This window comes from Nyctibius grandis, chromosome 28, assembly GCF_013368605.1.
Source record: "Nyctibius grandis isolate bNycGra1 chromosome 28, bNycGra1.pri, whole genome shotgun sequence".
Taxonomy (NCBI): domain Eukaryota; kingdom Metazoa; phylum Chordata; class Aves; order Nyctibiiformes; family Nyctibiidae; genus Nyctibius; species Nyctibius grandis.
The window spans coordinates 531,181-554,572 of NC_090685.1; the positions used below are offsets into that span (position 1 = coordinate 531,181).

At 60.2% G+C, this 23,392-nt stretch overlaps 2 protein-coding genes across 2 annotated transcripts; one reads left to right on the forward strand and one right to left on the reverse strand.

Annotated features, from left to right (window-relative positions):
• Positions 1–2,010: 2,010 nt before the first annotated feature.
• Positions 2,011–11,663, reverse strand: MYL9 (myosin light chain 9). The gene is made up of 5 exons (XM_068419631.1): positions 11,580–11,663; positions 10,509–10,582; positions 4,929–5,132; positions 2,927–3,088; positions 2,011–2,721 (listed from the first exon to the last, which is right to left on the reverse strand). The coding sequence occupies exons 3-5, from the start codon at positions 5,110–5,112 to the stop codon at positions 2,549–2,551; spliced, it is 519 nt and encodes a 172-aa protein (XP_068275732.1). The 5' UTR covers positions 5,113–5,132; positions 10,509–10,582; positions 11,580–11,663; the 3' UTR covers positions 2,011–2,548.
• A 4,721-nt stretch (positions 11,664–16,384) lies between these two features.
• Positions 16,385–23,111, forward strand: RAB5IF (RAB5 interacting factor). Its single transcript, XM_068419632.1, has 4 exons — positions 16,385–16,550; positions 18,886–18,989; positions 20,574–20,703; positions 21,346–23,111. Exons 1-4 carry the CDS (start codon positions 16,428–16,430, stop codon positions 21,385–21,387), a joined length of 399 nt encoding a protein of 132 aa, XP_068275733.1. The 5' UTR covers positions 16,385–16,427; the 3' UTR covers positions 21,388–23,111.
• The last annotated feature ends 281 nt before the right edge of the window (positions 23,112–23,392 follow it).

Genomic DNA, 23,392 nt, shown 5'->3' on the forward strand with positions numbered 1-23,392 from the left:
GGCTCTATCTCTTTTTTATATTTGAGGTGTGGGCAACAAAAGGACCCAGGCAATGGCCGAACAGTGGCCTCTCTTTTAATCTCCTTTTTTTTTCCTAATAATTCCTAGCGTGTGAGTTTCTGTCTCATTTTTCTCCTGATTCTGACAGCCGCTGAGCTCTGACCTTTCTTCGGGGCTGTCTCAGGGCACTTGGAGCCCGTGGGCTCACCTGTGAAGTCAGGGTTGACCTTCCCCATGTGCTTCACTTTCCATCAACCCACCTACGACTCCACCTGCATTTCGGTGCTTTTTACTCTGCCTCTGAAGTCCTGCAAGACAGCCCCATCCTTGTCACCCAGAGAACTTCTGGCTCCACCCACAAAGAGCTCCAGGAGGTAGGGGAGGCAGGACTCCCCTTCTCAAGGGCCATAGTTACTCTTCCCATATGTACCCCAGTGTCCACTAACGAAGTTCCCTTGCTTTGTTGGCACCAGGGTTGAAGGATGTCCTCTCCTGAGAGCCCTGCAGTGTAACCCAGCCGTGCCGGTGACGGGAGCAGCTCAGACACTGCAGCCGTAGTAGCTGCTTGAGACAGCACTTCTGAAAGCCCCATGCTGGAGCCTCTGGCAGCTCACTGCTTGGGGCCAGCAGTGCCTGCAGCTGGTGGCGGCCAGCCACCCAGTCCATCCCACTCCCGACACTGGGAGGATCTGGCCTGGTCACACAAGCTGATCTTTTGGGGTCAGTGGGGCTGAACATCGCTCCTGCATGCAGCTGCCTTCAGCAGGCAGTTTGCCTGCAGCGCGGCAGAGACCTTGCAGAAGCTGGAGGCCCTTTCCCACGCCACTTGGTTTATCTCCAGCATCAGCCCATCTGCCCCACAGTGATGTCTGTGACACGTCCGCTTTGGTGTGCGGGGGCTTTTTAAAAAGCATCCTGCCCTCCAGCAGCCTTCAGGCCTGGGACTGTGCTCTGGAAGTGGGAGAACTGCAGGGTTTTCCTGGTACAGCAGGGAATTGGGGCAGGAGCATGGCACCTGCGAGCCTGGAGGTGGGCTGGTTTGGGGCTGCTGCTGCAGGGCACGAGCCATGACCGTGGGGAGCTCACCGGGAAAGCACGTGTTCAGCCTTTCACATCTCTGTGTCCCTGATAATTTAGTTGTGCTGGCAGCACTCAGGAAACAGAAGAACTGAGAACCAAGGAGAAGCTTCTCAGCCATGGGCCGTCTCCCAGGTGAGAGCATCTCCCGCTGCCTGAAGGTCTCTGAGCACGGATGGGGCTGCTGACCCCTCTGATCCCAGCAGCACGCACCCACGGAGCTCCCACACACCCCAGCTGAATTTTCCCAGTGCTCTGGGAGCAACTCCAGCACACACTGTGCCCTCGCCAGGTTCTGCGGGTTTGTCATCGCATTTTCCCCCATTTTAAATAAAGAAATGCAGGAAACATCCTTCCAGGGCAGGGAGGTGGGCTGACTTCAAGCAGCACTTACGGCAGTAGCTTTGCAAGGCGGGAGCCCCCCCGCGTGCCCACACCCTTGTCAGGGTGGTGATAAATACCCAAACCAAGGGGACAAGCCCCCTCCCCATTTCTTACCCTCCCCATCCCTTACCCCCACACCCGCCTGCTCAGGGTGATGCAAAAGGGTGGCCGAGACCCCCCGGACCCCGAACCAGCTGATGGGGGGAGTGTGGCCGGCACCTTGCCGAGGGTATCTCAGCCCACCCGTCTGTGCACCCCAATGCGGGGGCAGAGCGGAGCGACCCGCATCCCACCAGCGAAGGCGGAAAACGATGCGCAAGCTGATTTTACCTGGGCTGGGAGCGATTTGGCTCCAAAACCAGGCTGCCCTGCTGGAAGGGGCCCTGGCTGGCAACGGCAGCAAGGTGGGGAGATGCGGTGCCTCAACCCACCCCCAGACCCGCCAGGCAGGCGGGCAGCGTGGCACGGCATGGCATGGCACAGTATGGCACGGCTCAGCATGGCACAGCACGGCGCCGGTTCAGAAGGGAGCCACACAGAGCCCACCTCTGTATCACACCCATCAGGTTTTATGCACCGCTTTGGCTTCCCAAACCCCTCAGATCACAGGCTCTGAAGCCATAAAACAGCCAGGGAGGAGGACACAGGGCGGGTTTTCTTTCACGGAGGGGGTGCAGGAGGAGGGGAGAGGCGCTTTCTCTCTGGGCCATGGCCCCGAGCCCGGGGTCGCTTGGGCTCGAGCCAGCCCAAACCCCCGCAGGCCAGCGCTCGCCTGGGATGCTCACCCCGACCCCAGGGGCTGGTGGCATGGTGGCTTCAAGGGGGTTAAGGGCTGCTCAGGGAGGGTCGCAGCCAGGCGGGGGGTCCCGGTGAGGTGGGAGAGGCGATGGGAGGGGAGGTCTGGGGCTGATGGATGGGCACACAGTGGCGATGTGACGGGAGCGCTCCCCCTCCAAGCGTGACCCGACGCGGGGTACCAGCCCTGGGAGGTGTGTCCCATGGGGGGAGCCCGCTGTGGGGCAGGAAGGGGGGCCAAGGGGCGGGGGCGTGCGCAGGAGGAGGCAGAGGAGACGAGCGGCCCCAGGCTCTAATCGTCCTTGTCCTTGGCCCCGTGCTTCAGGATGCGGGTGAACTCTACGTAGTTGAAGTTGCCCTTCTTGTCGATGGGCGCCTCCCGGTACATCTCGTCCACCTCCTCGTCGGTGAACCTGTCTCCCATGGTGGTGAGCAGCTCCCGCAGATGGTCCTCGTGAATGACGCCTGTGGGGACGGCACGGGGTGGTGTTAGCAGGGGACACCACAGGCGGGCTGAGCGGCAGGACCTTCCCCGCCTCTCCCGAAGACACCCCTGCCCAGCCCTCCCGCTCTGGGGCTGCTTAGGGGCTGTCCCCCAGGATTTGGCCCCACAGCCCTCGTCCTTCTACGTGCCCGAGGGGCAGAGCACCCGGGCAGGCAGCCCCTGTACCTGTCGCCTCCTCGTCGAAGCAGGCGAAGGCGTTGCGGATAACGTCCTCCGGGTCGGTGCCGTTCAGCTTCTCCCCGAACATGGTGAGGAACATGGTGAAGTTGATGGGCCCTGGCGCCTCGCTCATCATGCCCTCCAGGTACTCGTCCGTGGGGTTCTTCCCTGCCAGACACAGGTCGGGGGGTGGGTGTGGGGCCATGTTGCCCTCCAGCACCCATCCCTGCAGCCAGCCCGTGCACCCACCTGCCTGGGTTTGGTTTTCATTGCAAATGACTTTGCTGGCGCATGTTCACCCACCCCACAGACAAGGGAAGGAGGTTTCCACTGTGCCCCCTGCTCCCCCCCCAGCAGCTCTCCCCATGCTTCAGTCATACAATCACAGACTGGTTTGGGTTGGAAGGGACCTTAAAGATCATCTAGTTCCAACCCCCTGCCACTGGCAGGGACACCTTCCACCAGACCAGGTTGCTCCAAGCCCCATCCAACCTGGCCTTGAACACTGCCAGGGAGGGGGCAGCCACAGCTTCTCTGGGCAACCTGGGCCAGGGTCTCACCACACTCACAGGAAAGAATTTCTGCCTAATACCTAATCTAAATCTCCCCTCTTTCAGTTTAAAACCGTTCCCCCTCGTCCTGTCACTCCATGCCCTTGTCAAAAGCCCCTCTCCCACTTTCCTGTAGCCCCTTCAGGTGCTGGAAGGTGCTAGAAGGTCTCCCCGGAGCCTTCTCTTCTCCAGGCTGAACAGCCCCAGCTCTCTCAGCCTGTCTCCATAGCAGAGGGGCTCCAGCCCTCTGAGCATCTCCGTGGCCTCCTCTGGACTCGCTCCAACAGCTCCGTGTCCTTCTTCTGATGGGGCCCCAGAGCTGGACGCAGCACTGCAGGGGGAGTCTCACGAGAGCGGAGCAGAGGGGCAGAATCCCCTCCCTCGCCCTGCTGGCCACGCTGCTGGGGATGCAGCCCAGGACACGGTTGGCTTTCTGGGCTGCAAGCACACATTGCCGGCTCATGGTGAGCTTCTCGTCACCCATCACCCCCAAGTCCTTCTCCTCAGGGAGAAGGGCTCCGTGCCAGCGGTGCTTGGAAGCAAGCTCTGTCGGGCTCAGCCCCGAGGGAGATGCAGGGATTCATCTGGGAGTTACCGGGAACTAAACCCACGGCCTCTCCCCGCTCCCTGGGCAGCTGACACCCCGCACCACCCGAGCAGAGGGGCAGCCATGTCCCCACCGGAGCCTCGTGCCACTCACGTCCCCAGCACTGCTCCTACCGCGGATGCACCAGGGATGGTTTGACCTCCTGTGCCAGGGTCCGCGTGCCCCCAGCGCCCGGCCCTCTCCGCTCCCAGAGCTGCGGCTCACAGGGAGGAGGGAGGTCCCTCCAGAACAGGTTTGGCTGCCGGGTCAATCATTGACAGACCTCCCAAAGGGTCACGGAGGTACCATGGGGAGCAGGAGGTGGGAGCTGTGGCCTGCAGTGGAGAATGGGCTCTGGCGGGGGAGCGCAGACAGACCTGCAAGTCTCAACCAGCTGAGATATCATGCTGGCACCGGGACCGGCCTCTTCTGTCACCCAGGCTGAGAGCAACAGGAGGCTTTGTCCCGCAAGGGACAACGCCAGGCGATCTCCTGGGGTGAGACTACCCACATACTCCATGGCTGTGGCTAGTGGTTGCTCCCAGGGCAGAGCTTCTCCAGCCCCGACGGTCTCTTCCCTTCTATCGAGCACGGCTGTAAGAGCAGCACACCAAGCTGCTGCCCTCGGGTGGTGCCTCCACTAACAGACCTTCTACAGTCACCTGCTGCCGGTGGAGAACCCCCCCCAGATTCTGCAGCCAGCATCAGGCTGGCCCAAAGCAGGAGGGCTGTGCCTCAATGGCACCCCACCGGTCTGCAGCGCTGGGTTTGAGGCAGGAGGTCACCCAGCAGCTCTCCCCGCTTGCCGAGGAGGCGTTGAGGGCAGAGGGGCTGGGGGACACGCAGAGGCACGAGGGACGGGTCTCCTCACCGAGGGAAGCCAGCATGTCGTGCAGATCCTCCTTGTCAATGAAGCCGTCGCGGTTCTGGTCGATCATGTTGAAGGCTTCCTTGAACTCCTGGATCTGCGACTGGTCGAACATGGCGAAGACGTTGGAGGTGGCACGCTGAGGGCGCTTCTTGGTGGTCTTGGCCTTGGCACGTTTGCTGGACATGGTGGCGGCGGGGGTGGTACCTAGGGCAGGGTGGCAGGCAGGAGCGTGAGGAGGCCCTGGGGGCCAGAGCAGAGGCAGGGGGACACAGCGCCGGGCACCTCCAGCCCCGTGCCTCAGTTTCCCTGGCTGTCACACAGCTTGGCAGCAGTGAGATAAGGCGGTCGCAGGGTCCTGTCCCCTTGGCACCCCAGGCCCAGGGGGAAATGCCAAGCCCAGCGCCCAGTGTCCCCCCACTGCCCTCAGCCCGGGGGGGCCATGGGGATGGTGCCTCGGCATTTTGGGCAGAGCTCAGCCGTGCCCCCCAGACCCCCCCCCGGCAGGGCTCCCCCTGCCCAGCTCCGGGCCCGGGGGGGCAGCCCTCAGCCACCCGGGGGGCTCACCCAGCCCCCAGCCCCCAGGAAGGGGTTACCTGCCCCAGGCACATTCCTCGCATACCGCTGCCTCCCTCCCAGCTCCGCCGGGGCCAGCTGGCCCAGGGGCTACTGGCCACAGCCCTCCCGCAGTGGCACCCGGGGAGCCCGCAGGAAGGGCCCTGAAGCGGAGGGGCCGGGGGGCTTTGGGGGGCTGCAGAGCCCCTGCGGGCTGGGGGAGAGCGGCCGAGCAGCGCCGGGCCCACGGGCACTGAGGACTGGTGCTGTTGAGACAGGTAATGTACAGCCCGAGGGGCAAAGAGGGGTGGCAGTGGCATGGCCAGGCCTTTGGGGACACGGCCGGCCGGGGCAGCGCGTGTCCCACGGGGATGGCAAAGGGGCCACGTGGCCCCCAAACGCCACCCAGGCAAGACCCCGGCAGGAGACCGGCTCTTCCCCAGGGGGGTCCCTGCCCCCAGCCTGCGCTGGCGGGGGCAGAGCCGGGCTGGAGCACAGAGCCCGTCCCCACCAGCGGTGGTACCCCAGCCCCTCCCAGCAGCGGTTTGGTGTCACCCCCCCCCCCCGACGCCACCAGGCTGAGGGATGCAGCCGGTATTGAAGGCACCCTGCACCGCGGGTGCCGGGGACCCGAACGGGATCCATACGGGGTGCTCGGCACCCCAGTGACCACTGGTGCTGCCTGAGATGAGGATGCTCAGCCCTCCCAGTCAAACCCTGGCAAGCGTAGCTCAGCACGGGGCGAGCACAGCCCAGCATGGGGCCAGCACAGCCCAGCCTGGGGTCAGCTGCAAGCTCAGCACGGCCCTGCGAGGGTCTGGGGCGAGGGCAGCCCAAGGCAGAGATGCGGCTTGGAGCCCTTTCTACCACAGCCATTTCCCCCTCACACACAGCCCCGTGCCTCAGTTTCCCCACCTGGGTCAGCATCTGGCATGGGAAGCAGCTGCAGGGGCAATGGTAAATTAATGGATTACAAATGAATTAATTGGGGGAAGAGTGGAGTGTTTCTGCTCTGTTCTGCTGTGTGCCCCTGCCGTGGGGGGCAGCGGGGCCGCCTGCGGTCCTGCCTCCCCTGGCAGGGACACGGAGCAGTGAAGGAGCCACATCACGTCGAATGAAGCAGCACAAAGCGACAACCCCAGTGAGCTGCGTGCCAGCAACTGTGCCCAGCGGTTCGGACCACCCCGGGCGTGCTGCTCCGGGACCTGCTGCCCAGCTGGGTCCTTAATGCTGACACACCCAGGGGACCCCAGGGCCGTGGGGAGCGTCCCTCCCAGGGGGACCCCAGCACTGGCACGTACTCCTGCAGAGCAAACAGCCTTCTCCTGCCCCCGCACAGCTCCTGCCAGCCCTCCCTGCATGGTCCCGGCTTTCCAGCTCTCTCCCTCCCCTCCTGCCATCCCTCTTCCAAGGGGTTGCAGAGGTGGGGACTGGAGCAGCCACCAGCCCGGTCCCCACGCTGCTGCGGTGCCCAGGCTCGCCTAGCTGGGCCATGCTGGAAGGACACCCCGGGGGCTGCGGTGAGTGCCCAACCCCAGCTACGGTGCCAGTGCTGGCAGGGCTGCCCGGCACCGTGGGCAGAGGCTCAGAGGAGGCTGGGGACTCCCCCCACCCTGACACCTGCTCCCATCCCACTGCGGGAGCAGTGCTCCATGCCAGAGCCTGGCAGCACCCGCCAGACCAAGCTGGGCCCTTCATTTGCAGGGGACGTGCTCCATGTGCCCAGGGGACAGTCCCCTCCTCGCCCCCCAGGAGCCCCAGTGGCTGCAGGCACTGGGCTGGCACTGCATCGCCCACAGCCCCGTCCCTCGCGCTGCCCTGAGCTGCCCTGGCCGGCACCCAGCGCCTGACAGCAGCCACCAAATCACCCGCCACCCCCAAACGCTCGGTTCTTTCCCCGTGCCCCCCAGGACAGAGAGGTTTGTCACCAGCCAGCTGAGGGGAGCAGCAGGGTGGGAGAGCCCAGCCGTGCCCACGGCTGGGTGGGCAGATCTCCCCCCCCCACAGCCCACCTCCTGCCTGCTGCTTCCTCCGGCACCACGAAGCCCTTTGCAAGGGGACGGGCTCCTCCTGCGGGCCCTGCCAGCCCCCCGCGCACTGCCAGCCCACGGCCATGCCCCAGGCAGCGCCGTGGGGAAGCTCAGCCGAACCAGCTGGAGCCAGCAATAAAAGCTCTGCCGCTGGCCCTGGGCACTGGGCTGAGCTTTCGAAACACACCCAATTATTAGCAGAATTATTAGCAGAAGCCTAGAGAAATAAGCAGGAGTTTTGCTCTTACCACATGAATTAACATTACCCAAACATTCACCCTGCCCCGGCTGTGAGCAGCAGCAGAAGCGCCTTGGCACCGTCTCCAGAGATGGTTCTCGTTAGGGGGATTAAGTGCGATTTTGACAGCACGTGGTTTTGGTGTTTGATCCCAAATATGCCCTGGACAGATGCTCGGTCCCAAGGTCCAGCTCAGCCCGGTCATCTCATCGTGTGTTTCTGCTGCTGGCAGAGCTCCTTGGGCTGGCTGGGGCGTGGGAAGGGGCTGGTTCGGGTCAGCGCGGGGAAAGGTGCCTCTGGCACGGGACAGAAGCGATTCACAGAGGCCTGACGCGACAGGGGCCAGCCGTGCCCCGCACGAGGGCTCGACGCCCACGCTCCCCTGGTCTGTGAGCCCGGGCTGCCTGGGGCTCCCAAAATCCCGATGCCTGGGCTGCTCCAGGGGTGCCCGGGCCGTTCCAGGGGATGCCCGGCCATGATGCGCTGCACGCTGGGGTGGACTCGGTTGAGCCAGTTGGTGCAGCCAGAAAACCTCCGGCTTCATCCCCGGCAAGAAGGAGACCCACAGAGCCTGGTCCTGCTCCATCCCAGTGCTGCTGCAGCCCAGGAGCTGCTGATCTCAGGCGGCAGAGCCGAGGTGAGCACTGGGGTGAGACCCTGGCCAGCCTGACACGAGAGCCACGTGCCAATCTGGTCACCACGCTCGCCCCGTCACCGGCCGCCCTTATTCCCTTGTCCTTCTCCCACCGCCTCTGCCCACACAACCTCCCTGCCTCCCGCACCACCGGGCTTGTGCCTTCCCCACCTGAGAGTCAGACCCAAGGGGCCATGGGGCTGGCTTAAGCACTTCATAAGTTAGTAAAGAAAATAGTTTTGTTTTAAAGAGAAAGAGCAAAGACCCACAGTTATCAGAAAAATAAACTGCCATGTGTTTCCTCCTCAGTAAAAACCAAACGAGCAGCTCTATCCTGGTGCTGCTTCCTGACCGTGCTGGGGAGGGTGGGACACGCCGAAGGGACATGGCAGCGCTGCCAGGGCAGGCGGGCCCGTCCTGGCCCTGTCCTATCCCTCCTGCCTGCTTCCCCCCTCCCCTACCCCGCATCTGCTCCTGTGCCACTCCAGCTCACTATCCCAGCTGAAAAATAAATCAGGGGGAGCTGCTGCAGGGCCAGCGGGCTGAGGGGGCTGGTGGCAGGTCTGGCTGGCACAGAGCAGGGGTGCTGGGCAGGGAGGGGACGGGGCAGCTCCCCTCGTGGTGGCAGCAGCCTGTCCCCAGGCCATATTCAGCAGCTGCCATCACTGGGGAGATGCTGCTAAGGGTTTCCCAAGGGTGGCTCCCCCAAAGCTGGCCATGCGACTGCAGGAGTCACCCCTAAAAGGGCTGTGGAGGCCCCGGCACTGCGGGGGGCTGCCCCGCAGGCTCCAGCACAGCCCCAGAGGGACATCATCTCCTGCTCGCAGCGAGCTCCTCTCCGCCATGAGATCCGGGCGGCGAGACATGCGTGATGTGCATCTGCGGGACGCTTTTGGTCAGGGGAGGGGAAGAGCGACTCAAGCAGCCTGGGTTGTCCCAGAGGACACCCCGCAGGGTGAACCATGGCCCCTGGCAGAGCCTGTGGTTAAAGCTCTGCCCGATGGCTCTTCCCAAAATGAGTTGCTGGTACCTCAAGCCAGAACACCGCTGCGTTTACTAACGGGCAAGCCCTGGCCCCCTACAAGCCCTGGCCCCCCACAGCCCCCTCTCCCAGGGTGGCACGAGGGCCAGCACGGGTGATGCCTTGCAGCATCCCACGCTGGCACAGGAGGCTGCAGGGCAGCGCTGCAGCCAGGGCGCCCTTCCACCCGTGAAGCTTTGCCGCCTGCCAGGCGCCTCTCCCAGCACCAGGACTGCCCAGGAGGACATCGAGGACACCCCGCCTCCAGAGCCAGCGGGACACACGGACCAGGCTGTCGTACGCTGGAGGAGTGAGCAGGGAGCAGCTCATCTTCCCCGCCTGATTTGCTGTGAAACCGTCCCCTCCCTCCAGCACAGCCCCGCTCAGGATGCCCTCGGGATGTGGCAGCACTCAGCTCTGTCCCGCTGCCGAGGGGGCCAGTGCCGGGGCAGCCACGCTGCCAGGCAGAAGCACCGGGGGCTGCGGGAGGAGCCCCCCGTCCCGCTCAGGCTGCTGTTCTGCTCCTTGTTTGGCCTTATTAGAGCTGGAGGTGGGAAAGGGAGCTTGGAGGCGAGGGGAAAGCAGAACCCGAGCCGCGGGCTGCGTCCCCCAACCAGCCACAGCCACCGGCCCTGGGGACAGCGAGCAGGTTTCATGTGTGGGTGGGAAGGAGCAGGGCAGCATCGGGGGGCCGGAGCCAAGTGTGCCCTGACCCCCAGGAGGGAGAGCTCATCCCAGCCCCCGCTCAGCTCCCACCGCACACAGGGGACCCGGCCGGGCCCAAGCACGGCTGTGCCGCTCAGCCGCAAGTTTCCGCAGATGGTTTCTGGGCTGGCTCCTTCCCACCGAGTTTAGGGAACAAGGACGTCACCGTGCCGGTGTGGCACACACAAATCCTTCCAAAGCACAGCTTCTGGGGCCACCATGAGAAGGTCACGCACAGACACCTTCACCACACAAAAGACCCATCACTCAGCACCCTTCTGATGCCCAGGGAGGCTGGGAAACAGGACCATGGAGGAGAAGGTCTTCATGGTCTGGGGCCACCAGCATAACGTGCCCTGGACTGGGTTTGATGTTTTCCCAGGAGAGTTAAGGGGCTCACCTCGGCGGGGGAATCTGGCCGCAGCGCCTCAGAGGGGGAGGTGACCGCAAACTCCTCCTACAGCCGCACAGAGCCTGCCAGTGACGAGAGGAAAAAATTCAGTGACTGAAGAAACCCAACCATCTTTGGTCAGCAGTGGTGGTTGTTGACACTTGGGGATGTTCCGCTCCAAAGAATGCTGCTTGGGCCGCTGCCTTCTCCTACACATCCATGTTTTAGAGCCTCCCTGGCTTTTATCGCAGTCGTAACATTTTGTACCAAAAGGGCACGCAGGGAGGGAGGCCGAGAGGACCCAAGTTTGCACGGGCAAGGCTAAACAAGACACAATGTTCCTCTGTTTTCAAGACTGGAGGAAACGAGCTAAATAAAGCTTTTCTGCCTTACAAGAGTTTATTGCCTGAAGTTGCTCACAGGTCACTGGGGAGATCTCTGGAGCATCATGCAAGCACCCGGACCTTGGCTCTGGCCATCAGCAAAAAGACTTGGGAGGGAAAGCAGATGTTGCAGACAGGAGCAGCTCTCTCAAACCAGGAGGTGGGTAAAGCCGCGGGCGGCAGGATCTGCCCTTGCAGCGCTGCCATCCCGGGGACGCCAGGATGTCCCAGCCCCAGCTAGAGTCACTGAGAGCTTTGCTCAAGACCAGTCCTCGCCTCCCCTACCCGGGACATCCCTGCTGGGCCCCGGGCGAGGGTCTCCCCACTGCCCGGGCCGAGGGGTGCCTGGCAGGACGCAACGGGGCTTCTCCTGACGCTGCGTCGCCCCGTCCCCAGGGCTGAGCCCCAGCACCAGCTCCAGCACCGCGGCAGTGCTGGGGCGGCTGGGGGCTGCTCCCTCCCGCACTGCCCGGGGCAGCCGCCTGCTCCCGTCCTGCCGCTTCCCCTCCGAGCTGCCCCGGCTCCATCCTGCCCCGGCTCCGTCCATCCCGCCCCGCCGGGGCTGCCCCGGCTCCGTCCATCCCGCCCCGTCGGAGCTGCCCCGGCTCCGTCCATCCCGCCCCGCCGGGGCTGCCCCGCTCCCTCCCGCCCATCCCGCCCCGCCGGGGCTGCCCCGCTCCCTCCCGTCCCGCCTCACCTGGAGCGGAGCGGGGCAGCTGCGGGGCGGCCGGCGCGGCTCTGCGGGGGCCCGGCCCGCGGCGCGGCCCTTGGGGCGGGCGGGCAGCGGGGCCGGGGCGGTGCCGCCCGCCCGTCCCGTCCCGCCCCGGCCCGCCCGGCCCGGCGCGGCCCATACAAGGCAGAAGAATGCGGCGGGGCCGGGGCCGGGGCCGGGGCGGCAGGACGGCGCTCCCGGCCTTATATAGCCGAAAGGGCGGCGGGGGCGGCCCACGCGTGTCCGCGGTCCCGCGGGGAGCTGCGCGGCTCGGGGCGGCGCCCGGGCGCTGGGAACCGGCGTCCCCGTGGGCGTCCCCGCGCCGCCCGGGCGGGTGACAGCGGGACGCCGTGCCCTGCGGGGCGGTGGGCACCCACCGTGACCCCAGCCGGGGGCCCACGGGTGGCGGCTCACGGGCGGTCCCGGCCCGTTTGGGTCACATGGAGGAGCCCTGGGGGCCTCCGAGGGCTGCACCGGGGCTGGCTGAAAGCCTCCATCGATGGTCCGGTGGGACCACGCTGCGAAGGGACCGGTGGCCAGAAAGAGCAGGGGGTTGGCGCTGAGCCTCTGCTCCGGGCTGTGAGCCCCTGCACGGACCCACTGAAACAGCCCCTCGAAGGTCCTCTAAAAACCACCTGGAGTGGAGAACAGCCAGGGACCTGCCCCGTCCCCAAGCCGAGGTCTGAAGCCCGAAGGTGCAGGGATGGGGAGCCCGTACCCTGCACTGAGGCGGGGCAGGCACCGGCCCCGGGGACACCTCTCCGGGGCAGCAGGCCTTGCTCACGCTCCTTCCCAGCAGCAACCCTGCGCCGCACCCCAGTCCTGCAGGCACCAAGAGGAGCTCCAGGTCCTGGGGGCTTCCCCTTGGGAAGGTGATGCCTCCCCCCCAGACATCATCCCAGGGGGGATGGAGGACCCCACAACACCAGGGCCAGAATTGAGCATGCAGAGGTGCAGGCAAGTGGGAGAGGGAGACACCAGGAGCGTTTCTGAGAGGGATTCACCCAAGCCTGGAGCGGGCAGTCGGAGCAGGGCTGCTCTGCTGCGGTGCTGCTGGCAGCTCCTCTCACCCGGGGAGAGGTGGGAGCTCGAGGACGAGGACCATACCCTGCCGTCACCCCCCGGCACCTCCCAGCGTGGCAGAGCCGTGCTGAGGGGACCGCGTGGAGCACACGGGCTGCACTCGCAGCAATGCAGGTGAAGAGCACAAATGAGCAGTGACATAAATTAACCTCCAGCTGCCGTTCTCCCGCGGGGCTCACTACAACCAGTTAAAAAAAAAAAACAAACCTCTTTCATCACTGACGCCAAGCCCTGCCCAGGGCTCCGGTGTTGCTCCCGCTGGCTCAGACCAGTGACCTGCTCTGGCAACAGCCTGCCAGCCTTGGGGACATCCTAACCAACCGTGTCCCCAAGCTCCTTGGAAGAAGCCTGCCAGGGCATTGCCACCCCCAGGGAGCAGGGGAGCCCCGAGGCCATTCGGCTGTCGCTGGAGGCAGGGAGGGAAGGGTCCCATCCTGCCTGCGTCCCCTCCAAAGCACGGGCTGCGCTGGGGCAGGAGTCGGGAGCCGGCCAAACGTGGAGATGGGCTTGGAAATGCCGCCGAGTGCTGTGCCGGGACAGAGGTGAGCTGGGGAGAGCCTTTGCCATGCCCACGTTCTGGCTGGGGGGTCCCAAGGTTTTGCCTTTTTAATAAAAATATAAGGAAAGAGGAAAAAGAAGTAAAAAAGAACAGATCCCAGCAGTCAGACAGCCCGAGCTGCCACCCCGTGGCTGGTCCCAGGTTCTTCTGTGCTGGAGGAAAGCCCCAGCCTCAGCCGTGTCCAGGTGGTACCTGGGAGCCTGGCAGGAGGCAAGACCCCCCCTCCAGACCCTCCGGGGCAGCCGCTGTCCCTCACCGAGCCCTGGTTCCCCGCCACTGGGCAGGTGTCAGGCCGGGATCTGGGGGGAAGTGGTGACGAGGAGCAGCATGGACCTGGCAGCTCCTCACATGCTTTGCAGCCTCCAAACCTGCGTGCACGTAAGGGGCTGCTGCTGGGCCACATCACGCAGCTCCTCAGGCTCCTCCTTGAGCGAGGGCTCCCCGGGTAACCCTTCTCCCCTACTTCCACGTGCCTGCCAACACGCATCCCTTACCAGGGGCCTGTTTGTACCCCGGTGACACCCTCTGGCACCTCTCCTGCCTCCTCCTTGTTCTTTCAAACCCCAATTTAATTTGCTTTTCTCTCTGGGCAGTGGATCAGGCAATGGAGATGGAGTAAAACAAGCCAGTTTTCTTTTTAGCATGTGAATTTTAGACCAGTTCCCTGATCCAGGTGTCTCATCACTGTGCAAGCGCTTCCACCTCTGCCAAGCGGCCTGGGGCAGGAGCACGGAGCTGGGGACAGTGGGACTCCTCACGTGCCTGGGACACAGCCTGAAGTCCTGGAAGAGACCAGCCCTGGGGTCCCTCGGCTGCCGCCTGCCCCTGCGCTCAGTGACCATGTCCATCACAGAGTGGAGGGCACAGAGCAGGAGGGGGGCTGCCATGCCCCAAGCACCTGAGGAGCGCCCCGGGAGCAGGGCTGGGGCACGTGAGACCTGGCCCCGCAGCAAAGGGGCCTGTCGTGGTGGGGGTGTCAGAGGCAAAGGTCCTGCTGGAGATACAGAGATGACCCCCCTGCTGTGTGTCCCCTTCCTGCTAATGCAACATGGGTCCATTGACTTGGACCAGCCTTTTTCTTGTGACAAATGCCCAAGAGGTTGGGCATGTGCTCAGGGGCCTGATGACTGGAGCAGGGCAAGATACTTTTGAAGTCCAAAAGTATCTTGTATAATCTGTATTTAAATTACACAGCCTCGGCTGGAAGTGATCGAAGGTGTGGGACAAGGACCCGTCTGCCTGCTCTCATCTGCGATAAGCACACACAGCTCGGGTAGGTCCCTGAAGGTTCCCAGGTCCTGCTGATATCAACAGCAAGGTGGCTGCTGCTGACGTTTGGTGCCGCAGAGAGCAGTCAGCCCCATGAGATGCTCAGCACGTCAAGCCACCCGGCAACAGAAAGAAATGCAGGACCTTGGGCCTGGGGTTTGTTCATGGGGAAACGAAATAGCGAACCTCATCCTGCGTCAGCGCCAGTGGGGCCGTGCACGGGCAAGCGAGGACGGAACGGCTCCACAGGAGCTACCTTTGCAGAACTGGGCCCCCCCACCACCACACGGGTCATTGCAGCATCCAGGTCCTCCAGCAATGCATTGAGTGACCCCAGCACCGCCGAGCCGAACTGCTCATCACACCATCCGTGAGGAGAATCACAGAACCACCCAGGTTGGAAGAGCCCTCTGGGATCATCGAGTCCAACCGTTGCCCTGACACCACCATGGCAACTAGACCAGGGCACTAAGTGCCATGTCCAGCCTTTTCTTAAACCCCTCCAGAGATGGTGACTCCACCACCTCCCTGGGCAGCCCCTTCCAATGGCTAATGACCCTTGCTGAGAAGAAATGCTTCCTAATGTCCAACCTGACCCTCCCCTGGCCAAGCTTGAGGCTGTGTCCTCTTGTCCTATCGCTGGTTGCCTGGGAGAAGAGGCCGACTCCCACTGCGCTACAACCTCCCTTCAGGTAGTTGTAGACTGCAAGAAGGAAGTACCCGGGCCCATACCCATGCACACACAGGAGATTTGATCATTTATTGTCACCAACCAGGCCCTTCGCTGCCCACCCGCCCACACAAGCACACCGCGGGTAATTCCAGCGCTTGGGAATCAATCCCAACCACACACCCTGCCCACCCCATGCTGAACAGTAATCCTCAACATACGTTTTCGTGAGGAATGCAACTGTTTTAAATTGAATACCATTGCTCTGGTAAGGCAAGAATATAAAAAAAGCCCAATCTTTAGGACTCCACACGCACCCCGGGGATCACTTTATCTGCACACACTTCCATGATCTCTGCAGACGGTGTTTGGCTGCTGTAACGTCTGCTCGAATTAACAGAGACACCGAGCCGCAGCGTCCGCACGACCGTGTTATTTTAAAGGCTCTCCTTGCTCGAGCCGCCTCCAGCCCCGCAGCCGCCTCCCGGCAGGACCCCCGGAGCCCCAGGGCACGACTGCGGGGTTTGAGCAGGCGGCGTGGCACGGGGAACCGGGCTGCCAACACACCGCACGGCTCCGCACGGTGCCCCGGTCCTGAGGGCCGGCCTCTCGCCCACCCCACACGCCAGGACAACGCGGGGCTGCTGTCCCGTCTCTCCGCCGAGGAGCGGCCCGTTCCCCCTCACGGCTGCCGCCGCCCAGGCGCTGCCCTGCCCCGGGCACGGCCCCGGCCGGGCCCCGCAGCCCGCCCGGGCCCGGCCCAGCGCTGCCGCCGTAGGGAGCCGGGCCGAGGGGCCGCCCCACAACCCGGGGGTCCCGCCTTGGCCTCCCCCGGCCGCGGCCCCGCTCGGGTGAGCAACGCAGGCCGCAGGGCCGGGCCCCGCACCCCGGCGGAGGCGGCGGGCCGTGCGCCCGGGGAGCTGGGGAGCCGTGGGGACAGCGGGGCCCGGGGGAACCGGGGGGGAAAACAGTGGGGCCTGGGGGACAGCGGCACCGTGGGCCCGCGGGCGAGGCGGGGCCCCGCACCTCCCAGGCTCCGCCCGCCCCGCGCCGGCCCCGCCCGCGAGCCCCGCTCCCGCCGCCGCTCCCGCCCGGCCCCTCTCCCCCGCCGTAGGGGGGCGGTGCTCGCCTTTGTGCGTCCGACGCGCGACGCCGCCGCGATTGGCTGAGCGGGGGCGCGGGCGGGTGACGCTGCGCGGCGGCCGCTTCCGGGCCGGCGGCGGGGCCGGGGCCAGAGCGGGGCGGAAGGAGGATGAGCGGCGCGCGGCGCCGGGAGGAGCCGCCGCACGCGCAGCAGCACGCGGTGGCCAACGGCGGGGCGGGCGGCTCCGTGTGGGGCAAGGCGCTGCGCAGCGACTCCGCCTGGCGCGACAAGGTGCGGCCCCGGCGGGGGGGCCGGGGGTGTCCCGGGAGGTGCGGGGGGGGCTGCTCTCCCCGCGGTACCGCGGCCGGTCGCTGGTGCCGCGGCCGCACCGCCCCGCCTGGCCCCGGGCCCTCAGCCGCTTGACCCCCGGCGCCGGCCTCCGTGTCGAGGAGAGCTCCGCTGGAAGGGGGCAGCAGCGGCGGGCGGGCTCGGGGCTGGGCAGCGCCGGCCAGAGCCGGAGCTCCGGTGGGGAGAGCAGGAGGGGGCGCGTTGGAGGACGCCTGGGGCCGCGGTGGGCCCGGCACGGCGGCGCTCGGGTCCCTCTGGGTGCCCGGGGAGCGGCGGCGGCCCCGGCGGGGCTGCGGAGAGCGTCGGAGGAGCCTCCCGGTGGGTGCCGGGCGAGGGTCTCTCGGTTCGGTTAAACACCTTCAACAGGAGGCGCGGGGGGCTGCCGTGCTGCGGCCCCGCTCCCGCACGCCGCCGTGATCTCCTCGCCAGGGCAGCCGGTGCCAGCCGGGTGTCGCGGGGCTCGGCAGCGTCCTGGGGCAGGCCGGGGGTGCCGGCGGCAGCTCCGCGTCCCGAGCAAGCACCGCACTCTCGTGTAAGTCCAGCTGTGACCGCCGCACCGGACAGCCGGTGTGCGGTGGGTCTGTGCCCTCTTACCCCGCGAACTGCCCCTCCAGGGACCTCGGGAAGGCAGATGTGGCACGTCCGCCCACAGCGGAGCCCGTTCTGCCCTGCTGCTTGGGCATGGAGCCAAAGAAAACACAAGCTGCGTCTATATTAAGATACCTCAGTTAAATTTGGCTTTTGGATTAAACTAGGATTAAATACAAATTTACTTTGTGTAATTAAAAGAAAACTAGAAATATAATGTATTTTAAGAAGCTGAGGGGAAAATGCATTTGCAAATCCAGCTGACCTGTCAGGTCTGAAGGGGAAGGGCAGCAGCAAAAACAGGCGTGTGAGGGTTTCCCCATTACAGTGTCACGGCACGGGTATGTTCTCACAGACGTGTAATGTCATGGCAGCTGTTTAGCCATTTGCAGCCTGCTTTATTTTTTCTAGCCTCGCCATCTCCTGTGCAAAAGAGATTTGGTTTCTACAAAATTTCATGTGTGTGCTCAGCTTGCACGTTTTGCTCATGTTTGTCAGCAAACCTTCCAAGTGTGAGTGAAAACATGTCAGCAACAGGCTTGCCAGTGTTTTTAGCTCTAGGGAAGTCTTTTATTTTTCCTGTGCACATCTCCCATGTAACGCTCCTGGTTGGTGCCTCTTCCTGCTGCTGCCCCCCGTCAGCACACCCACACGGTGCCCGGAGCTCCTGCAGCATCCCGGGTCTTGCCGTATCCCGCACACGGCCGCGTGGCCGCAGCGGGACGCCTGCTCCCTGCTTTGCTGCCTTTGCCTTTCAGCACGGAGAAGGTGAGGGCTCTGCCCTGCTTTTCCTTGCGGGGCAGACGTGGAACTGTGTCACTTTCTGCTGTTGCTCACAGAACTGGTGGGGCTCTCCTGTATTCGACCTCATCCCCTCTGACAAACTGGGCAGGAATTTGGGAGGGGAGCGATGACAGGCTGTGCCGATGTTTTGGTGCAATAGGATGGGAACTGAAGGCTAAAATGACTGAGAAATGTGGTGACTGAAACGACCACAGCTTCATCTGACGTGGATTCTAGTCTTCCACTTGGAGCTAAACAACTTTGCACGTCCTACAGTAAAATCATGAAGGTTGTTGGTGTTTGGGGGAATGCTGGAGCAATCCCATCCTTGGGCAGGCTAGGAAAAAAAGTGAATTTTATTTAAAGCATGAGTTAGTATTGTCCAGCTGAAATCCTTACAGTTGTGTTGGCACTTGGGGTGAACAGGAGTGCCCACTTCAGTGCTGCTCTGCACTGAAGTGCACCTGCACTTGTAGGATGTGTGAGGTACAGTTTGTGGCTTGGAGTTGGTGTGAGTACTGGCTACTGGTAGCCCTTGTTTCTGGGTAGGGGTGGGCCTGGGCACTGAGAGTGGCAATAACAGTCTTAAAGCATAAACAGGTCTTTAAACTTTTATTCCAGTGATTTTTTATAGAATTGAGTCTTTAGTAAACAAGAGGACTAAGTACGTGTTCCCCTCTGCAGTTAGCCCATCAGAGGACAAAGCCACGTGTTTAATTTGGAAGCAGAAAAGTCCAGGGTGCACGATGCCACAAGCTGCTTTCATCCACTCTGAGTACACTGTCTTATGCTTTGAATGGAAAACTATGTGTTCAGTGCGTTAAATTTTCACTTTTCAATTGTATGATGCTTTAAAAAAAGGAAACATAGTAAATGCCAAAACCTTTCTTGTGCTTTATCTCCTCAGGACGAGTTTTTAGATGTGATCTACTGGTTCCGGCAGATCATTGCAGTTATTTTGGGAGTCATCTGGGGAGTAGTTCCACTGAAGGGATTCGTGGGAATAGCAGTGTAAGGTTTATTTCCTTTTCTGTCTCATGTACTTTCCCACATTTGGACTTGACTTGGTGCCTGGTTTAAAGTTGTGCTATAAACAGTGGGCTGGCCAAACGCAGTCTCTGCCTGCCATGCGTCTTACAGCCAGCGTTGTGTTCCAGACTGTTATTTGTCATGAAATTCATACAAATTATAACGTCTTCATCAGCCTCTTTGTCTGCTCAGCCTGATTAATGCTTTTTAAAATTATTTATTATTATTTATGGGCCTCAGGAGTAAGGCCCATGGAGGGGAAGGTGTGGTAGTCCTCCTCTTAGAGCCAGGAGCCCTCCTCAGGGAGGAGGTTCTGTTAGCAGACAAGAGGGGCAGCTTCTCTGAAAAAGGAAAGGTTTCTTCAAAACACCACAGACTGTAGGTCACAAGCAGGCAAAGTGGCACCCTTGGCAGCACTCCCAGCTTGCTGAAGTTGTTCTTTCAGCCACGTTGTGGGGGGAAGGCAGTGCCTGGAAGGGTACGTACACATCAGCTCCCCACTGAGATGTGGGGTTCAGGTCACCTCTCGGCAGGTGTCCGAAGGCTGCAGTGAGCACTCTGAGTTATGAAACAAAAATTTGTTTGGCCCTGGCATGTGCCTGAAAGCCTCTGGAGGGACATCAGAGATAGGAAACGCAGCCCTGCTCCCTGAACACCGGGTGTGGGAAGATGCTGAGTCTGCTCTGGGGAGTCTCCATTTGCAAATGTCTCTGCCCAGTCAAGGTCTCCTGGCCAAGCTCCCAACCTCATAACTTTTCTTAGGAAAATTGACTTGTCATCTTCTCCCTCCTCCTGAGTGTCCTGGCTGTGGCAAGAAAGCGGAGGGATCAGCAGCAAGTGTCTCTAAGAAAGAAAAAGTTTGGAATTTAGGGAAAAGGGGCTGTAGAGCAGTGATGCTCCAACGGGAACTCAACAGCTACATGCAAACAGTTAAATCTGAAGTGCTCCCAGTAACAGATGTAGAGTAGCTGAGAAGCATTGTTCTTACTCAGTCATCCATTAATTCACAAGGCACCTTCAGGTACCTAAGCCAATTCCTGTGCTAAATGTTAATAATAAATTAACATGATTTGGTGTACAGTGGAAAAATTAAAAGCTTCTAGAACTGTGTGTGTGGTTGCTCTGTGGCATGCAGTCGCGCAGCGATCTAACACCGAGCACAGAGTCTAACAGTCTTCCCTCTTAGCAGCCTCAAAATCAAGTAGCACACACAAGGAAATTGGGTTCTGTGTGGGGCAGGACTGCTGCTGGTCTGCAGGATAGGAAAACCTCCAGGGTTTGCAGATCTGCTGGTAATTCCAGCTTTTGACTACTGTCTGTTGAGCCTTACTAGGAGTAGGTTGTGCCTTGTGAGGTGAACCTCATCCAAACCTATGGACGGCTGACCCGGAGGGGCTCTTTTAAGCAGGTGACGGGGCTGCCGGGGAAGCGCTGCAGGAGCAGTGATCCTCTTTGCCTCCTCTCTGCTGCGGGTGAAAGATGTTTCACTGCTACATTGCTGAATGGCACGTTGGATACCTGCACCCTATATCACCGAAATGACAGTTCCTAATCCCTTTCTTCCAGATTCTGCCTGATCAATGCTGGTGTTCTGTACCTCTACTTCAGTAGCTTCCAGCAGATAGATGAGGAGGAGTATGGCGGCACGTGGGAGCTAACAAAGGAAGGATTCATGACATCTTTTGCACTGTTTCTGGTAATGCCTCTTGCTTTCTTTAAGTTGATTAGTGAATTGTGTACACTTTCTGAGGGAAAAGACCTGGAAGAAAAGCAGGTGAGGTGGTGCACTGATAGAAGAGAGATGTGTTAACATCGTCTAGTAAGTGGAACTGATTGGGAAAGAAAATCCCAAAATCTGATGGCCACTGGCTGTGAAATACAGCATTAATGCCTGGGATTTCTCTGTAGGAAAGGCTGTAGGAACAGGCAGCTATGCTTCTGCATCTACCACTTAACTTCTATGTTTTTCCATCCTCTGTCCCAGATATCCTCCTGGAGTTTCATCTAGAGCTAGTTACACCCAAACTGGTAGTGTGGGTGTCTTTGTTTTTTCCCTTACTCCCCTCCCCCAAGTCTCTGAATATGCACTGCACCTGATTTGGTGGTGGTTCTAAATCACTAGAGGGACTGTGGTGGGGTTTTAATGTGGAGAGGCTGGTCACCTCAGAAGGCAAGCAGGTTGAATGCCACCGTTTGTGGCACATGGTGATCCTAACACCTCTCTGAGACCATCTCAAAGCTGGAATTCAGTCCCCAGGCCTCTGTTGAGAGCAAGGCGTGAGGCTTGAACCCTCTCCAGAGGCATCAAAATAACCTTCGCTTCCTTTCCTCTCCGCAGGTTGTTTGGATAATCTTCTATACTGCCATCCACTACGATTGACACAGTCTGCGGCTTCTGCCTGTTCAATCAGTCGTCAGGAAATGGAGAAGGTTTTAATAAATCATAGTATTTAGTGGACTGGTGGGAAGGTAGGGGAAGTCAAACCAACTCCCTTCTGTGCCAGTGGTCTGATTAGCGTGGAAGAGCCGCGACTCTTCTGCTGGAGAAGTCAGTCTCCGTTTTATATACCCGTTAATTGTTGGAACTATTAAAAAGCCATTGGAATTTCTGGAAGTGATTCAAGACTGTTCAAATTTTGAACTTTCTGTGACTCTAGCCAGTAACTCTATCAAACTCCTGTGTGCTGAAGGTTGAATCTGTTAATTTAATGTATGTATGCCCTTCTGTTTGAAATCTGTCATTAAATCCTGACTTGTCTTCCATTGCTGTCCTTTAGACAAACAGTTTTTAAAAAGCAGTTGTAGGGTATGTGGGAGGAAGGTACTGCAGCATCCAGGGTATGAGCTGAGCGGCTGTCCTTAGCGTGTTTTTGTAGTAATCAGATCGGATTTGGTTAAACAGACTGTTGTTACCATTTCTAACATTTTTTGTTTTACTTGCAAATCAGTTGACGACCAGAATTTTTAAATGGTATTTGCTGAAGACAAATTTTTAAGCAACTTCACTAGAAAAAATTGTGATGCGTTTGGTTAACAAAGGTTTAACTTGAGGTGTGTTCAGGAGGCTTAGAAACTCTGCTGCGTTCTGCTAGCCTGACTACTAAGTTGCCAGCACGTACCTCAGAGCTTAGTAGTCTTGAAGGACAGTCATTCTGGAGATTCTCTTTTAAATGTTAAGCATTTAAATTCTTTTTTTTTTTTTATTTTTAAGCTCTTGAATTCAACTGCTCCTTGTTAATAAATGCAGGAGACGAAGACACAATTGAGGCAGCTGTTATCTTAAATGCAGAATTACTAACTCGCCAATCAAGCAGAGTACATAGCCTCTGGGTTGTGAGGTGCTTTTTGTGAGTTGATCACTTCATAGCTCAGTTCCTCCCTCGTCATGCCCTTTTTGTGCATCAGTGGGGGAGGCTCTGCTTTAAGATATTTTTTAAGGACGTGTCTTTCAGAAATAGATCTCGGGAAACACGCACAGTCCTTGCTATTGTCAGAGGACCTTATAGTCTTGTTGCCATGTGGTCCTTGCTTTTCTAAACAACAGCTCAGGCACCCAAAAAGAGTCCTGACCTAAAGCTGCCTTATAGTGAGGAGTTGATAGTTTTAGTGTGCTCTTGCTGAAAGTCTGCATTGCTTCCTCACTGGTGGAAGTTCAACAGCCTGATTCTTACATGTGAGTATGCAAAGCCAGGGATCTAAATCTTTAAGTGCTGAGCTAGGGCTCCACCTCCATTCTTACCATGGAAAATGCTCTGTTCTTGGTGGAAAAAACACACCTGGCTGGTTTAGGTCCTTGGGATGCCAAGGGAAGCGTGCAATAGCAGACAGCTGCTGCTGCTTGTGAGTTGCCAATTTAAGTGATCTCAAATAAAACCTTCTACATTTGCTCCTCCCCATCCCCAAACTTGCTCAGTCTTTTAGTCTGACACTTTCTTTTCCTCTTCTTTCAGCTGAAAGCATTAATTTCCCACAAGAATTGCATAGCCTGCTGGTTCTAGGTCACCCTTTCCTACTGGCATCTGTTTGCATCTTAGCTGCTCACAGCCATCAGTAAAATCATTGTATACTTGAAATGCTCTAATAAATGTCGCCTGGATAATCCACTGTGCAGCTTCTGTATCCTCTGGTCTTTGAAGTTTTGCAAAATGGTGGGAGTGTGGGATTCCTTTAAGAGTGGGATATTTGGTAAATACCTAAGCCAGCAGCTCTCTGGGATTCTCAGGTCTCTTGTGCTGCAGGCTTGAGTCCTGCACTTTTAGAAGGGGCCAGAAGCATTTGTAGTGGGAGTAGTAGCTAATGCTTAGGTCCATGCTTTAATGGGCGATTAAGGAGGTTAAGCCAAGCATTGCCTCCACATAAGCTGGTCTGCTCCTTCAGCAGCTGTC

What these genes read in the sequence shown, in the direction of transcription:
- RAB5IF (XM_068419632.1), top strand. Translation starts at nt 16,428, where the DNA reads ATGAGCGGCGCGCGGCGCCGGGAGGAGCCGCCGCACGCGCAGCAGCAC. An exon ending in ACTCCGCCTGGCGCGACAAG is followed by an intron (nt 16,551 to 18,885) that starts GTGCGGCCCCGG and finishes TTATCTCCTCAG; the next exon opens with GACGAGTTTTTAGATGTGAT. An exon ending in CATCTTTTGCACTGTTTCTG is followed by an intron (nt 20,704 to 21,345) that starts GTAATGCCTCTT and finishes TCCTCTCCGCAG; the next exon opens with GTTGTTTGGATAATCTTCTA.
- MYL9 (XM_068419631.1), bottom strand. Translation starts at nt 5,112, where the DNA reads ATGTCCAGCAAACGTGCCAAGGCCAAGACCACCAAGAAGCGCCCTCAG. An exon ending in CGACATGCTGGCTTCCCTCG is followed by an intron (nt 3,089 to 4,928) that starts GTGAGGAGACCC and finishes TGTGTCTGGCAG; the next exon opens with GGAAGAACCCCACGGACGAG. An exon ending in CTTCGACGAGGAGGCGACAG is followed by an intron (nt 2,722 to 2,926) that starts GTACAGGGGCTG and finishes CCGTCCCCACAG; the next exon opens with GCGTCATTCACGAGGACCAT.